This window comes from Tursiops truncatus, chromosome 3, assembly GCF_011762595.2.
Source record: "Tursiops truncatus isolate mTurTru1 chromosome 3, mTurTru1.mat.Y, whole genome shotgun sequence".
Classification (NCBI taxonomy): domain Eukaryota; kingdom Metazoa; phylum Chordata; class Mammalia; order Artiodactyla; family Delphinidae; genus Tursiops; species Tursiops truncatus.
This window is the reverse complement of record NC_047036.1, coordinates 137,575,797-137,593,493: the sequence shown is the minus strand read 5'-3', so window position 1 is coordinate 137,593,493 and position 17,697 is coordinate 137,575,797. Positions and strand designations below refer to the sequence as shown.

The 17,697-nt window shown below is 34.0% G+C and overlaps 1 protein-coding gene across 1 annotated transcript in view; it reads right to left on the bottom strand.

Moving 5' to 3' along the window:
• The window catches only part of GABRA1 (gamma-aminobutyric acid type A receptor subunit alpha1), a 55,158-nt gene extending 38,394 nt beyond the window's left edge, over window positions 1–16,764 (bottom strand). Inside the window, exons 1-3 of the mRNA XM_004310638.4 lie at window positions 16,691–16,764; window positions 13,243–13,355; window positions 592–659 (exon numbers count right to left, since the gene is read on the bottom strand). Of these exons, the coding sequence (XP_004310686.1) occupies window positions 592–659; window positions 13,243–13,355; window positions 16,691–16,764 (255 nt within the window). The remainder of the gene's footprint in view (window positions 1–591; window positions 660–13,242; window positions 13,356–16,690) is intronic.
• Window positions 16,765–17,697: the final 933 nt, after the last annotated feature.

The following is a 17,697-nucleotide window of genomic DNA, read 5'->3' as shown; positions in this document are numbered from 1 at the left end:
AAACTCATGTTAGTTCATTTGGGTTGGGAAAAGAGAGAACAGGCATGTATTCATTTTATTCTCACTCTTGGTAATAATTTAACGATTGCCTTTTGCAATGAAGCTGAACCTTTCCCACAGGTGTTATTTCATTCTCTGTCTAATTCTGGTCAAGTATTCACTCAGCTTTTAAACACATTTCTCCTTTTTAACCAAAAATAATTCAGCAATTGCAGTGTTTATGGCTGTTTTATAATAGCACTGGCTATCCAGAAACCTAGCATTCTTCAATCAGTATGTCCTCCTAACTAAAATATAAGGTAATTCACAGTACTTGTCTCGCAGAACATAAGCCAAGGCAAAGGAGTAATTTCAGGGATGGAACAAAAGAAGACTGCAGTGGTTGATAACCATAAATAGGACTGGTCTGGAAAGTAAATGGGTATTTTCTACTACATAAATATTATATGTATTACATATTATGCATACAGAGAGACACGAAGATATAGCCAAGGCATCGCGAGCTGCTTCCTAAATACCTAATCTATATTTTTTCTTTCAAAAGTTAAATTTAGAAAATACCCCAGGAAAACCAAAAATGCAGTCACTTACCATATCATGGTCTGAAACGGGTCCGAAACTGGTGACGAAGATGTCAGTCTTCACTTCAGTTACACGCTCTGATGAAGCAAGAAATTGGGACAGTGAATGTCTATCAACAGCCCTTATTAGATCTCACCACCACAAACTCACACCCAAATGGGAAATTTATAGGCTTTGATTAGCAATTTCTAAAATTGGTCCACTGTGTAGTCCTGATAATTTACTGCTTACACATGAAATTTCACAGTGAATATCTTTCAGTGGAAAAACGGAGCCTAAATATGCCACTTTGGGAGATAGATTTTATGGAGAGGTCAGATGATGCTTAATGAATTCTTTAAGAATGGACACACTTTCCTGAGTGATACCAAGCCATTTCATATTATAATAAAAATATGTTAGCATATGGATATGGTTTGAGCTTAAACAGTCTTATACAGCTCGTCAGATGCTCCAGGTACTTAGGCTACTCTTGGGAGGTATATAGTGTACTGTAGTGAGCTTTATTAACTGTCTAAGGACTCAAGGGTATGTTTTATAAATGATTGCTTTCTGGCACTAAATCATAAGTTAATTATCCAAATTACCCCCTGGGAAAAAAAATCTGACAACCTATATAAGTTTCTTCAGTTTTGAGGATAAGAAGAACATATGACGGTACAGCAAAAGTTCATTTAATAGATTCCATTTCAAGCTCAATGTGATTTTATGTTATTGGTCTCTGAGGCATATATTTCAACCAATAAAACATATGTATTATAGTTTGGTGACAACTCAACACAGATATTTTCAAGGAAATACAGTCACTCACCAAAAAAAAAAAAAAAAAAAAAAAAAGAGAGAAAAATGTTGCCTGTATAAAAGGAAACAGTTTGTTAAGAGGTGAAAATGAAAAAAGATGACTCTGTAATTTTCAACTTTAGCTCTGAGAAATAACAGTCCAGTATTTTAAGCAATTCATTTCATTTATCAGGACATTTGTATCTTTGGTGTAGGACATTAAAAAGGTGATCCAATACATGCAATAAGAATTCTTTTGAAAATCAAAAATTTTATCCCTTAGCAATTCACTTGTAAACAGGTAATACTTTCAGTATAAATTTGGCTCAACAAATGATATAATAATTTTGAGGTGGAGAGAGTCGCCTCAATAACCAATCTAATATTTTTAGGCCATTTCCCCCCCAACAATTTGACTGGCTCCAAAATGCTTAAATGAGCCCCCTGACATAAGAGTTATGTGGGGTACACTGTTTAACGCTTCAAAATAGAGGAGGTAGTTTGAGACAAAGAGAATAGAGATGTGTTTTTAGAACTCATTTCCAACCTCAGCTTTAACATCCAACATCCTGCCACAACTGCGTCGCTTAAGAAGAGCAGCTGTCAGCAATAAGTCTCAGCTGTATTAACCACTTGCCTCTCATACCAGTCCCGCTTCTCACCCCTTCCAGCAATCACTTCTGCAATGTATACGTCTCTCTATTGCACACTCTGTTTCCATATATATATATATATTTTTTTTTATTTTTTAATAGACTGATTCTTTTCTTTTTTTGTTGTTTTTGTTTTTTTTGCGGTACGCGGGCCTCTCACTGTTGCGGCCTCTCCCATTGCGGAGTACAGGCTCCAGACGCGCAGGCTCCGCGGCCATGGCTCACGGGCCTAGCCGCTCCGCGGCATGTGGGATCTTCCTGGACCGGGGCACGAACCCGTTTCCCCTACATTGGCAGGCGGACTCTCAACCACTGCGCCACCAGGGAAGCCCTGATTCTTTTCCTAGTTTAAATATCTGCTATTTCTTATGACTCCATCAAGAGCTCATACTTTATTAGAATGTCAGGAATGACTTTCAATTAAAAACCATAATGAAAAGAAAATATATGCTATCTAGTCACAAAAGCTAGAATCTGTCTTATTAATTGAGCTCACTTTCATCTTTCTCTTTCAAGATTTCCCCTTCTAGATCAAGCAAAAAACCTCATTTTGTTCCCAAGTTTGAGTTTTGGTTCTCTCCAGATTATAAACTATAAGATTTATGGTGAATATCTTACAGATTTGAGTGACACTTATGGAATTAAAATTATGTCCTTTCTTTCATTTTTATTTTTACAGCAGAGATCTGTCATTAAATGCATAATCATTTGGGAAATATATACGAATCTCAGTTTGCACACTTGCAAGTGCTTGGTGGTGTGGGATGGTTCTCTTGGACTCCTTTATCACTATTATCCATTTCGGGGGTGTGAGGAGGGTATAATTTCTACACTTTAAGGTAACTCCCCAAGGTAGCTAGCTTTACACAACTTGGCTTACCAGATATTTTAGGGGCAACCAATCTTTTCTTTTTTTTTTTTTAAATGCTGGAGAGGATGTGAAGAAAAGAGAACCCTCCTACACTGTCGGTGGGAATGTAAATTGGTACAGCCACTATGGAGAACAGTATGGAGGTTCCTTAAAAAAACTAAAAATAGAGCTACCATGTGATCCAGCAGAGAAATCCATAATTCAAAAATATACATGCACCCCAATGTTCATAGCAGCACTATTTACAATAGCCAGGACATGGAAGCAACATAAATGTCCATCAGTAGAGGAATGGATAAAGAAGATGTGGTACATATATACAATGGAATATTACTCAGCCATGAAAAGAATGAAATAATGCCATTTGCAGCAACGTGGATGGACCTACAGATTGTCATACTGAGTGAAGTAAGTCAGACAGAAAAAGACAAATACCATATATCACTTATATGTGGAATCTAAAAAATAGGATTCAAACAAACTTATTTACAAAACAGAAATAGAGTTACAGATGTAGAAAACAAACTTATGGTTACCAGGGGGTAAGATGGGGGAGGGATAAATTGGGAGATTGTGATTGACACATACACACCACAAATCTGTTTTATCTAGCATGATAAAATGGTCTGAAGAAGTGAGCTATCCACTTGCCAAATATATGGACTATTTCCCTCTGCTGATTTTAGATTGTTAGCAAATGATTCCATCTTCAACTTGGGGGGTGTAAGATAATCAGAAGAGAACACTCACTTTCTATATTTTCCCTTCTAATATATTTCCCTTGTCACACATCCAAACAGTTTTCTTTGATTTGTCATCAGCTGTTAGTAAGTATGCAGTGGAGCAAGAAGTTTCCATTGCTGTAAAACTCTGCTTATTATGTATGCCTCCGAAAGATTTGTCTTGCACATTAGCATGCTAATGTCTCTAAGAAACCATGTTTTAAATAAAAACGTGGTCAACATCATCTACCCCTGTGTTTCCCAAACTTACTTGGGAATGCTACTCTAAAACATTACAAAAGCTTTAGGGTAAGCATGAGGCCCATATAACATATTATGTTGTTTATAAAAATTTTTTTAAGTTCATAATATAAGTTTAAAAACTTCAGAAAAATATTTTAAAAAATTTAAATTCCCTGGAATACCACCTTCCACATAAATCCACTGTTAATATCTTGATGTATTCCCTTACATATTTTTTTCTATTCAAATATACACTTAATGATTATCCTCAAACCACATTCTCACTCAGTTGAGTACCATCTCAGAGACAAGGAATAGGATCCTTTGACCAAAGTGTGTCTTTCACTGCAGCTCACCAGGGAGTCCGTGAGTGGCATGTGAAGTCATTCTGCTTTAAGATAGAAAGTTTATAATCTGGAGTGCAAAGGTTCAAGACAGAGGGTTGTTGTGAATCAACTTCAGCCAAACTGTAAATAGAGACATGGTTAACTTGCTTTTTTGACAAAGAAATGGTGGTTTGTAATCAAGTGCTCTTCAGGTGTACCAGGCTTAAATGGAAGATGAGCTCATACCTATGTGCTTTGGCTGAGAGCTAGGGCAACTGCTGAGGAACCTTATTTTTTCCCAATTCGAGAAAAACTTTGTCATCCCCCCATCAACATGAAATCCCTGTTGTAGGGATATATATATATATATATATATATATATATAAAATTTATTGTTTAAGGAACATTGAAACAGAATTTAAATCACGTGCTCTAATACTAGACTTTATTGACTTAGCGTTAGACTCTAAAGTGTTATTAGAAATACCTATAAAGTACTCAAGGCCTTTCTACGGGTCACATGAGGAAAAGTCAACATATTTTTTTGCTTTGATATATTCTATTTAAGAGCATACAGCATGAGTCAGGAACTTCTGATGAAGTTCAGCTAGGAAGATTATACACCTAGCCAAAGTTAAACATGAATGAACCTCTTAGGTAATGAGGAAATTGTATGCAAGTGGAAATCAATTAAAATAACTCAGTTGGAAGAAATGTTCAGAGAGTAGATAATTCAGCAAATAATTTTTTTCAATCAAATATTTTCATCACAATAATCCTTCTCTGTCCAATGTAAAAAAATCAACAGATTCTTTCAAATTAGTATAACTGAATACACATGTTCAAGTTTTCAAAGGATAAAGATAGAATGGAATTATATAAAATGAGATTATGATGATGATGGTTGTTATTGCAGTGCCTAAGAATATCTTAATATAGTACATCAATGTAAATGAAGTTTATGATGATAAATTAATTAAAATCAGTCTTTAAACAAGCACACTCTTCAAAGATATGTTTTACATACAACATATATATATAATTTATAAACATATATGAGCACACACACATATATGTACACAAACACACACATATATGTATACACATATATATACACACTATATTATATCCCCCTATAACAGCTAGACAGCAGTAAATCTGTTTTTTACTGGGGATTTCCTACAATGTTGATATCCTGCTGATAAGTTTTGAAGTAACAGATGTTTTGAAGTGATAATTCAAAAAGATGATTAGTGCTTGAGGCAGAAATGAGAAAAGCAGTGCAGTATAGTGAGTAATAAGCACATTGGATTAAGAGTCAAAACACTTGGATTTTAACTCTGATTTTCCTAGAGAACAAGCTGTGTGACTTTAGGTACAATCCTTTAATGTCCCTGAGACTGTTTTATCACTTCTTTAATGAAGAAATAATACCCGCACAGTCAACTCCATTGCATTAGAGTGAGGGTCAAATAAGATTTTAATGCCGAAAACACTTTGAGATGTATTTACTGGGTACATTAATTTAGTCAACGAATGTTTACTGAGCATTTTCTATGTGCCAGGAAGGCACTGTTCTAGGTAATAATAATATCGATACACTGATGAGCAAAAGTGCAATTGCTCCTTTTCTTCTGTAGCATATCTCACAATCTTAGGTAAAACATATTTTAGGTAAATAGGTTAGAAACATAGATAGGTAGGTAGATAGATAGATAGGAAGAATTACATACGTAGTTGTGTGTGAACACATATGCACAAATTATACTAGTTAATGTCATCATTATAAATGTTCTGAAAGAGTGTCTTTGAAGAGATGACATTTGAACTGCAACCTAAAAGGTGAGAAAAATTCAAGGATGAACAGAGACAGGGAAAGACATTTCAGGGAGAGGAAAGAATAAGGTGAAGAACTGAGGTGAGAATAGATGCGCTTGACTTAAGAAACAGAAAGTCCAGTACATCTGGAGCTTGGTGAAGCTGATGATCACGGTACAAGATGACACTCTAGAGGAAAGAGGGCCACACCTAAAGAGCTTCTTATAGAAGCAGCTGACCTTTGTTCTAATGCAATGTCTTTGGGTAATGAAGTGAAGGAATGTTACTTGCAGTTTAAGAAGACAGCTGATGTGTGAAGAGTGGATTTTAAGAGTGACTGTAATTTTAAAAATAATGGAAGAGGGAATCAATAGTGAAGAATTGTAGGTGGTGTTTCCTTAGGAATCCCTATTACAACAATTTATTTAATATGGCATTGGCCCTATTTTCACTGGAAATGCTGTCTATTGAGGAACTCAGAATAATATTCACTGGGCCCAGTTCTGTGTACTCATAACTTAATGAAGGAGGTTTATTGCCTCCTTCAGGCTACTTTGCTTCTATTAATTCACAGAGGCAGTCACTATATGGAGAATGAATTGGCTAACATTAGTCATCATAATAAAGTATGTCTTAAAACCCCACTTTGAAATGGTCCTGTTTGGAAATTGAAAGTATCCTGAGCTCCCTACATAACCATCAATTTATACTCCTGGATTGGACAATGTTTCAGCTCCCTGCCAATCTGCCTGGGGCAACATTTTTGCTCCTTGTCCTTCACTTCCATTCCCTTAATTCTTCAGAATAGTTGGCAATTTTCCCCTCCCTGATAACGTAGAGCAACTTAATGTTGGTGATATTCAGCTACTAAACCTGGATATGGGGTAGAAAATCACATTTCGAGGTGTCTAACCAATACCTGGTCCTTTGTGTTTTCAGATTCCAAGAACTCAGATGATACAAGAATCTCCCAGGGAAAAAAAGGTAAAGTTTATTACAGGAGACATTTATTTCTTCTCGACTGAGAATTTGCCTCCTTCCCTCCTTACATCATGGCATTTTCTATTGGGAGAGAGCAAAGCTGTAGAGAAGAATGTGATTGCTGTGTTGGAGGAATAGGTTTCTTTTGGTCTGTAGAAGTCTTGATCAAAATTGCCTAACCTGCAGTAGCTTTGAGGTATCCTACTTTCTGTTCCTATTATTGAATTTTAATTATATGAGAATAATAATATAATATCATTATATATTATATATATTATGGAGGGATATGGCGTCCACTTAGGACTTGGTTTTAACTTCTTCAAAATGGCAGAGTCCATGACTATTAACAATAAGATTCTTACTTCAAAAACACTACAAACACTATTTTTCAAATATGGGATTCTTACCTCAGAAACACTACAAACACTATTTTTCAAATAAAGAACTCAAGTTCAGGCTGCAAAAAAAAATCATATACAGGAAAAAAATGTATATTTTTTAATATTTTACATTGGTTCTAGAATCAAGATAGGAAATGGAAACTATATAAAAAGTCCAAAAGTAACTGCACAAAATATAAACTGCAGCTGTTTACTAATAATTTGGCCGTTATAACTTTAGCAAAATCCAAGTGGCTACATTTTATCTTAGGAAATGCTTGGCAAGATGATTTATATACAATAGGAAAAGATGGAAGCAGAAAGTTTCTAAATATGCTAGAACATTCCTCTGGGCATCTCAGTTGGATTCATTAGATGAGCTGGCTTCATGAGCTGACTGGATTTCTCAGCCAGTAAAAGTTAAAAGGTGTTCTCTGTTCATTTTAACAATTCCTCTTGGGTTTTTGGTAACTGCTTTTTCTCTAAAATTCAACTGAATTATAGAATGTCTAAATATAGTATTTCAGTGTAAATAGATTGCATTATGCCAAAGCCTGAGCATCTGTTCCACACCTTGCATTAAAAGCACCAGATACACCTATAGAAAATTCAAAAAGAATTCCAGAGTAGAATTTCAAAAGCTGATACGAAAAGCCATTATCTGGTAAAGAAAATGTAACAACAGCAATAAAAAAATATTGGATAAATCTAACCTTTTTAAATTTGGGGGGGGTATTGTCAGTAATTTAGAATCTTTTTATTTTATTGAAGGTGAACACATTGTGACACGGATATCTTGCCCTCTAAATTTTAGAAATTCTGGCTTTTTAATATAAATACAAAATGTGTGTTTTAAGTTAGGTGAACATGAATAAAATGGTTGCCTCTGATCTCAACATCACACAGGATACAAAAACATAATAAAAGATCACATGAATATCAGATATCATCTTGAGATAGAACAAAGTCTAGTCACCTAAAGTTTAGAGTTGCACAAAATTTCACAAGTTAATCTGATTTTTTTCTCCAGAACACTCTTAGTTTCCCACCTTTACTTATTTTGACCTAAAGAAACATAACCCAATATCCCAAGCTAATTCCCCAAGGAGCCCGTACCACCTTGCCAGTAGCACTCATATCGAACCCAGTCTCCTTGCCTTGTTGGAGATGCTTATATCTTAAAGCTAAGATCTCTGGCAATAATAGGGCTAAATGAAGTCTAAAAGGTCTCATACAGGCATAAAAAATCAAAAATTGGGAAAATTAAGAAGATAAGGAGTAAGTCTGCTTTGAAGCATAGATTGTTTGTTAAATAGTATGTCGTGCTAAAATACCTTGAGGGAAAAATCCCAGCTACATTCCAGTCACAAATACTCACCTAACTGATAGCTTCAATTAAGTAAAATCTAAAACAAACAAAAAAATTCCCCCAAATTCTATAACACTTATAGGAAAAAGAAGAAAATCTTAACTAAATGTGTTAAGCATATAGTAGGAATAAAGCCCATTCTCTACCTCCATTCCTACCTACCTATTTACTTATTTACTTCTCCCCCCATCCATCTGGGTTTGTCACATGATGAGTACACACGTGTACTCTTTCAAAAGAAAGAGAGATGTAGCCTGTATATATGGTGTGGCAGAAAGGAAGGGAAAACTATCACTGGAAGGGCATTACTTCTTAAAAATCTGAAAACTTTCTTCAGAATGTAGTTTTGGATCTATGTTTCTGGATTGTTCTTACTCCCTCTCCCAGAGTGCAGGGAAAGCCAAAACGATGGTGGCTGAAATTTTACCCAGATAGGTGTAATTCAGGGGGAGCATCATTTAATTTTTTCGGAAGTTGGAGAAAATTCAGGCTTCTTTCGTTTATTAGATTCAGAGTCAATAAAGAGAAACCTTGAGGAAATGAATTTTCTCAGAAGGTGATTGGTTTGGTCTTGATTTAAGGCAAAAAGAGGAATCTTGATTAACCAAGGAGCACCTGAGCCTACCCAGCCTCCTACCACACATGCCTTTTCCATTTTCTCTAAGTTGCTCTCCTTCGCCTTCTCCAACCCTCTCACTTTTCTCTGTTCTTGTTTTCAGTACCCTCTTTTGCTCTCCTTTCTTCTGTAACCTTTTCTTTCTTCTCTTGCCATTTTTTTTTTCCTGGATTTTACCTCCTCCCCTCCCTCAACCATTTTATTCTTCTCTAGTGACGATGCTTTAGGCAAGAGCTTTTCAAAAACATTCTTCAGGCCCTGATTGCAAGGAAGAACCAGCCCTCCACGTCCTGTCCTCAAAGAAAGAGATATTAAATGAGAATGAATCCAACAATCACTGACAGTTTCGATTTGTATTTTCTGACTACTGACTATTTCAATTCAAGTCTATTTAAAGCTTTCTTCATTAATTTTATACTTAAAATATGAACTTGCCAACATATTTTTCTCTTTACATCCTTGAATAGAGTATATTATTAGAATTCCACACAGTCTATCCTTTTTAGTTCTTTTATTTTATTTAAAAAGATACGTGTCTTCCAGGATATCTCTAGGTTGCCCTTTTCTTTCTACTTTCTCAGGATTGCTCTTGACCCTGAAAAGATAGCCTTTTGAAATAGTGTTACAAAATCTGCAACTGATTCCTATCATCTCGATGAACCGTGTTATATATCTGTTTTCTTAGTTATTGGATCCAGGGTGTACATCTCCAAAGAATAATGTTACACTTTTGGATTCTGTGTGTGTTTCTGAAAAACAGGTCATGATGAATCTGCATGTACAAGAGTTTCTTACATTAGTCTCAAGTCTTAGCTTATCACATTTCTATATTTTCTCAAGACATTCAGAAATATCCCTGCCTTCTGCACAATGTTGTTATTTTTATAAAACCAGACTTTTATCATAATAAAGAAGAGGGTGGGCTCCTATCTCTTGCGAGAGAAGATTATCCCAGCTGTGATCAATGAACCTACTAAGAAGAAATTTTTACCGCCTTATAAGCTAATGATAATCTTTCAAGTATTGCCTCTACATAGTTTTTACATCTGAAAGCAAATGGATCATGTAAAAAAATCCATTTTTATAATGGCAAGAGAGCTACTGGAATGCATGTCATACTTAGCTTACCAGAAATCTATGATAAAGAAATAAAATTAAATAATTTTGCAGAAATATATATATTAGATAATTTCAATTTATAGCATCCAAAAATCATGGTGTTAACATTTTTCTCTATTCTGTAGCTGATTATGTTTTATAAAATATCTAAAATCTGTGTTTAATATTTAAGATGTTTTCTGAAGACAGATAAAGATTCTCAAAATGTACTTAAACATGTTAAGATGTTTTCTAAAGACAGAAAAACATTCTCAAAATGTATTTAAACGTGTTAATGATTCTGCAGATATATGTAGTAAACACATGCTATATATGTAATAAACACATGCCATTATATCCCTTAAGACTGAAAAAGCATGACAAAAAAATGACAAAAATTTAGTTAGTATTAAAGTTTTTTCATAAATCTCAAATCCATCAGATTTAATTGCAGTATGCTCCAGGATGATAGATAAAATAGAAATAGAGGAAACTATTTGGGCTACTTTTTAATTTGTTTTCATGTCTATCATAATCTCAAAATCACTGTTTCCAGAAATCATAAATATCAGAAAAATCATCTTTAGCAAAAATTAGAGCATATCCATTCTTTTTGATTTTCCTGAGCCCTTGAATTCTCTATTACTGTAACATATTATATCCATTTCAATTAAAAAGAATATATCTTGTCTATATTTAGCCAACTACTATTTCTTTTCTTTAAATATCTATTTTTGTTATTTTGAGGGTATTAAGTAGGTAATAAAGTAGATTCCACCAAAACTGCAGCCTGAATTAATGTAGTTGTTTCTGTTAATAAATCCACCATTATCTTGAGTCTTGAAAATTAGCTTTTTGACCCATTCTTAGTCTATATTATACATCCTCAAGGTCTGTGGCTCTCCAAGACTCAGGTATGCATATGAGGAGTAGGTGAAATGCTTCCTGCTTATACTATATTTGATTAAAGAGTTATTACACATAATTAAATGTAAATGAGCAGTCATGGGCTTGTTATTTGTACTCCAAATAACAATACAACCAAACAGCTGATTATTAAAGAAGGGGTGTGTGTGTGTGTATGTGTAAAATTGTTTAACAAACTGAAAACTATGCACAGAACTTATAGAGGATACTCACATTCACAAGGTAAAGTATTAAATGGGATTTCCTAAACTAGAATGAAGATAAGATTTTCTAGATGTGTTATAAAATTCTGCTGATTTTCTAAGGAGATATCGTGGAGAAGGAAGAATAAGAAGTAAAGAAATCAGATGCATGCCCATTAGTACTTTAAAAGTCTTCTTTTTAAAAGTTATTATCACTGTCCTGAATTTCTTCTTTTTGTACATTCCTCCCCCACCTGCAGTCTTTGTAATTTATTTCAAATTTTATGAACCAAGAACAATTTTCCTGAAACCACTCCAGAGGTTTAGATATACACGGACCTTATATTAATACATCACATACACATTTATGCACTCCATTTTGTGACCAATGCATTTTGTTCCTTAATATTTTTTCAAAGAACTTAGTAAAAGGAAACCAAGTGGAGTACAAACCTGGAGGAATTTGTATAGTGTGTCCTAGAACGAATGCTTGAGATTGATAGGAAAGGACACCTGGTAAGACCTTTGACATATATCCGAGTCATGTCTTCGATAAAGGAGTTTTCCTTAAACCTCTGAGACACTAATGACATTTGGCAGCCTCAAAACAGACCTATGATCCATATCTGTGTCATTACACTGCCCAGAGTATTAACAGGAAGACTAAATCCATGTTACCATTCTGTTTTAAAATCAAAAATTGAATTCTTAACCTTCTTATTCTTTGCATAACTTTGCTGTCTAGATGAAGAGGAGATGAATTTCTTAATATTGTCATTTCATTGTAATTTAAATATTGCTATTAAATAGTTTCAACAAACGCTCTGGAGAGAGTGCAGCATAAGTTACAGTTGGGAGTCATAGATTCTATCCTTGGTTTCCTATGTGACTTTGAACAATAATTTATTTCCTTGCTTCACTTGTTTTACTCTGAGATCAATATTTTGTTTTGGCTTCATTAGTCTTTGTTTAACTAAATAAGATAGGTTGATTATCTTACTCAAGGACTATTTAAATAAGTGTGTAATGCCTTGCACTATTTACTCTTATTGTTATAAATACTGTATTATTAAGTGCTAACTTCTTCCTGAGTAGAAATTCATTAGTAAAACCAATGAACTGGTATACAAAAAAAAAAAAACCAAAACATTTTAACTATAGAAAATTAGGGTTTAAGTTTAAATTCACAGTCAAAACAAAACACACACTATCATCTATCTCATTCACCTTTTATCCTAGAGGTGGGGTAATCTAACACAAAATAGTGGATCAATATGTAATATTCCCAAATAAATGTTTAGAGCAATAGATTCAGAGATACTCTACTTGAATTCAATGCAAACATAGCTATGCCTAATGAAACAGAGATGCAGTATTTGAGCTGGAAGAGATGATATTACCCCCCTTTTTCCCTTGTAAAATCAAATCATACATGGAAAAGATTGATTGTCAAGTAAATGTAACATTTATTTCATGACATTATGAGACGTTTGAATCTGCCTTCTACTACGTACGGGTATGTGCATGGGATGATCGTGGAAAATTGAATTAATATTGAGCAATATACTAAAAATAGGATGTCATTACACTACGTGCTTCCATTCTTATTACTTTAACATGTAGAGGGAAGCAATAATTTAATAGTAGATGTTTAATATTGTTCTGTAAAATAAAAACACGATAATGCTACCCACCTCCCAATCCTGGTCTCAGGCGATTGTCATAACCATCTAGGAGTCGGTCCAAAATCCTAGTGAAGACAGTGGTGTTGTCTTTAAGTTCATCTTGTAATGAGGGTTGTCCATAGCTGAAAAAAATGTAAAGGGAGGCAATATCTAAATTATACATTTCTACTAAAACCTTTTTCCAAATAAAACCTTCCGCAATTTTCCAACTTCCTTTCTATTGAATCTTAATTTGAAAATTTCTTCTGGTAAAGTAAAAAGATGTCATAGTTTAATTCTTACCATTTTCTCGTATTTGTTCTCATAGATGATATGCTCTTTATTCTAATATTTCTAACTATGGAAGGAAAATTACAGGAAATGAGTTGTGTCTTTACATTTATAATTCTCAGCATGTATACAATGTTGTAATGAATGTTTTCTCTGGGCAAGCAAGAACACTAATGCACTTTAGTAAAAAACCTAGATCTGGGAAACTTCTTCCCAAATTAAAAAAAAAATGTATTTCTGAGCTACCAAATTACGTAATAGCTTTGTTTTCATTTAATTTAACATGTAGCATAATCCTAACATTTCACCTACCAACAACCGTCCCTTTATCCACTTCATATATATCTATTTTTGTGTTTTTGTTGTTCTTTCTGGTATTTAGATGAGAAAAATAGATAAAACTTGTTAGGATAATTACATGTTCACATCAGTGTGTAATTTCCATTCTTCTTAAGGTTTATGAACCAATTTTTATAATTTGTCTATTCAAACCTCTAATTAATTGAATTTTGTCATTTCTGGTCTTAGAAGTAAAAGACAGCTTGGAAAAGATATGGTCCAGTATTCTTAATTTATGGTTTTACTAAACTAATGCAGGATTAGCGTTTTAGGAAAACACAGCCATTTGTAGAGTTTGAACTAGAATCCAGCTTTCTTTAACTTTTAGTCTAAAACTTTATTTTCATTCTTCTATATCAGAGTAATTGTTCCTATTTAAGTCTTTCTATGTGAAGGTCTAGTTTTTATCCCTTACCAGTCATTACTAGTCTTTGAATTTGACCACATAATGACTGCAGTTCACATATTATTTATTTATTACATCAATCACATTACTATCTATGCTCCTTGAATCATATTTTATGTAATGATTAGAATGACACCTCCAAAATCCTTTGAGAGAAGAGTATTCTATGTTAGGAGGGATCACACTTACTGATATATTTCAATGATAGCTCTGACCTTGAGCAAAAAGAAAAACAAAAAAAGAATATAGAGTGTGAACTAAAAAACGGACACAAACATATCACTTTCAATTTAATATGCTTTTGGCATCTCTCTTGTGTGTTTATATTACTGATCAATCTAAGAAAAATAATAACATTTGAAACCAGGGTTCACTGATTTGACAGAAGCAAGAAATATAATCAAAGTGTCAATTCAAAAACAAACACTATTATTTGGGTAATAATGTTATACTGGCAAAATGCAAAACTTTTCTGATAAAATTTTAATTTAATAAGCTATTATAACTAAAAGTTATTCATGATATGAAATGTACCTCTATGAAACAGTTCTCCATTCTCCTAAATTCAACATTAATACTGTGCAGATTGAGGGTTTACTCTCCTTTGGCAGAATTAAAGATCTTACTAGTTTTTGAAATCAAATTTTCAACGAGCGCTGTGTCTTCCAGGATGTCTTGCTAGCAGATGACAGCAGTAAAGCAAAAATAGTTTTCTGAATACAATTATTTATAAAAACTCATTGTCACAAAACCTACTGCCATGCATGCATCTTTCAAGGATACTGGAAGGTCATCTTGATAAAGGTGGAAAAGAAATGCTAACACACTTTGAGTTGTGACGAGAGCCTGACCAAGTAGTCTGAGGAAGAATCACTAAAATAAGAAGGGAGAAAAAGATGAGATGGTGTGATATGACAGAGCAAATTAGATTGTTAATATGATTCCCAAAATATGGGGTGATCTACTACCTACACCTGCATTCTCTTTGTTTTCATAGCTTACGTCAAATTCAGGAAATGCTTTTTTTACCCCCTGGTTTTATTTTATAAATGTTGTACTCACCAATTGTTTGCATTGGAGTACAAATGCCAAAAGAGACTTTTCCCTCCCTCCCAGAGAACCAGTTCTGCTCTGCCAATTGGAATGATAATGTTTCTTTTATGTGCTTTTCTTAATCAGGTTATGCTTCATTTTTAATTCTAATTTACTATGTAATTGTCAGACAATGACCCTAGGATAAAGATCAAGATTATTTATTTGCTATTAAATACTCATGCCAATGTAATGTTTCCTAAACTGAATATATAATTTGTAGAGAAATGTCAGTTACAGTACGTGATTTTGATTCCATATGAACCACTATATAATAAAACATTGTGCACTAACTCCATCTACAGGTCATTACAATAGCAACACTTCATACAATTTTTCGAGAGCGGTGAAGAACATTTAACTCCTCAGATTAAGAGTATCTGGCAATAATGCACTTTCTGTTCATCTGGCGGTCATTATTTATCATACACAATAACAAACAATAAAAATAGACAACTTCTCAATTTAAAAAATCCTCCTTAGTCCTTATCTTTCCAGTCTATTCCACCTCTCTGCCTTAACTCATAAGGGTTCACTTTTCATTACATTATGGAGAATCTTAGATTTTTGTAATATGTCTAAGACTTTCTTTGGGGCCACAGGAGTGGACTACACAAAACAATATAAAAGCAGATAAAGGAGAATCTGAAATATTTGGTCATTTGTATCTTTGTTAGTATAATATGTCTATGCATTTGATGGGATCATTAGCAAATATTTTGAATATGGTTAATCATATGATTACATTTTTTTCTCATAACTTGTCTCCACAGTAGTTAAACTTAAATAGAGAAGTTCAGTTTTGTCTAACGTTCTTAAATATGTGTGTAGTATATTCTACTTCTATTGGTTACATAAATAACAGTTTCAAAACATAATGCACATGCATTTATAAAAACTTATGACTTTCAAATTACAAATGTTATTCTAACCTTTCCACTTCCACATAGTTAGAAGTTACTCTATGATCTTTGCAACTGGTTAGAAATTTTCTTGTTGGAAAATCAACTCACATAGTATGCTGACATTAATTGGGGTAACTTTTTCTGTGAATTAGGAAACCACATGTTTTGTTCAGTTACAACTGAGCAGTGAAAAGTTCAATTTAAGAATTAAATGTTGAATTAATACGTTCCTTAACAGAAGCGTGTTAAGCGTATTCTAACCAACATGCAAATAAGTTGATTATTTTTTCATATTGTTCTTCCTTATTAGCTGGAATTTTATTGCAGTTAAGTTTTTTGAATTCCCTTAGTCATGAATTCATCCAAGGACAATTTTCTTCCCCCTGAAAGAATAAATGAAAAGTTACAGAAATTCTCATGCAGATTTAAAATAAAGGGTCCCCACCTTCTTCCAGTCAATGTGCTCAGAAGGAGGGTCCAGCCCCAAATGTAGTCAGAGAGACCCGGACTTTTCTTCATTGCGGGCTTGTGCAGCTGAAAAGTAGAACAAGTAGAGATCAATGTCTCTTGCAAGAAACATCAGGTTATAACCACTAGGGCTGACTGAGGCAGTTCAGATAAATGCTTTGAAGTCAGGAAATGACCTCACTGGGCTATGACACCTCATTGGAAGCAATGGAAACCTGGACCATCCATTCTCCACTTTCACTCCCATTTCTCCATTCAGAAATATCAGTGTCTAAATTTCTCCTGTAAAAGAATACAAGTTGAAATTCTCTCAGGTGACAATATTGCTTAACATAAAAACTGTGAGTTGTTTTTCCTCTAGGTTTTATATTTACAATGTAGTTTGCATTACTCTCTTCTTGTTATCATCTGAAAAATTTGACCTTTCTTATTTGAGTTCCCACAACTGAACTGTGCACTGACAATTTTCAGCTGGTGTCTACAACAGGGAGAGCATGTTTGGAGGCTGTGATGGGGTAGGTTCATATGCTTTGATGACTGAATTTATCTTTGGATTCTGGGTGCACCTTGATTTCAGAAGCAACTGCTATTTATCTTTTTAAAAAAAATAATAAAATCGTAGGAAACACTCAGTTGAATGCCGAAATCATGCTTGTAATTCTCTGCCTGTGATTGCCTCGTTAAATATGCTCGCTAATGCTTCTGTGAGGCTAAAGGACATACTTTATAGTCAAGCCATGTGCTGATCTCTCACATACAAACCACACTCACATAAATGCACACAAGCATGCCCTCACATGTCTTTTAAGCCCTCTCAGATTCTGCCAGGTTGCTGCTAGAAAATGTTTCATCTAAAACAGATGGAAGCTGGAGTGCTTTGCTTTGCATGAAAAAGGGAATCTTTTTTCCCTCTTAGGTAAAGTGCAATCAATCACCCTCTGTTGAATTTAGACTTGGTAGTGGGATGTTGGAGGAATGGAGGAG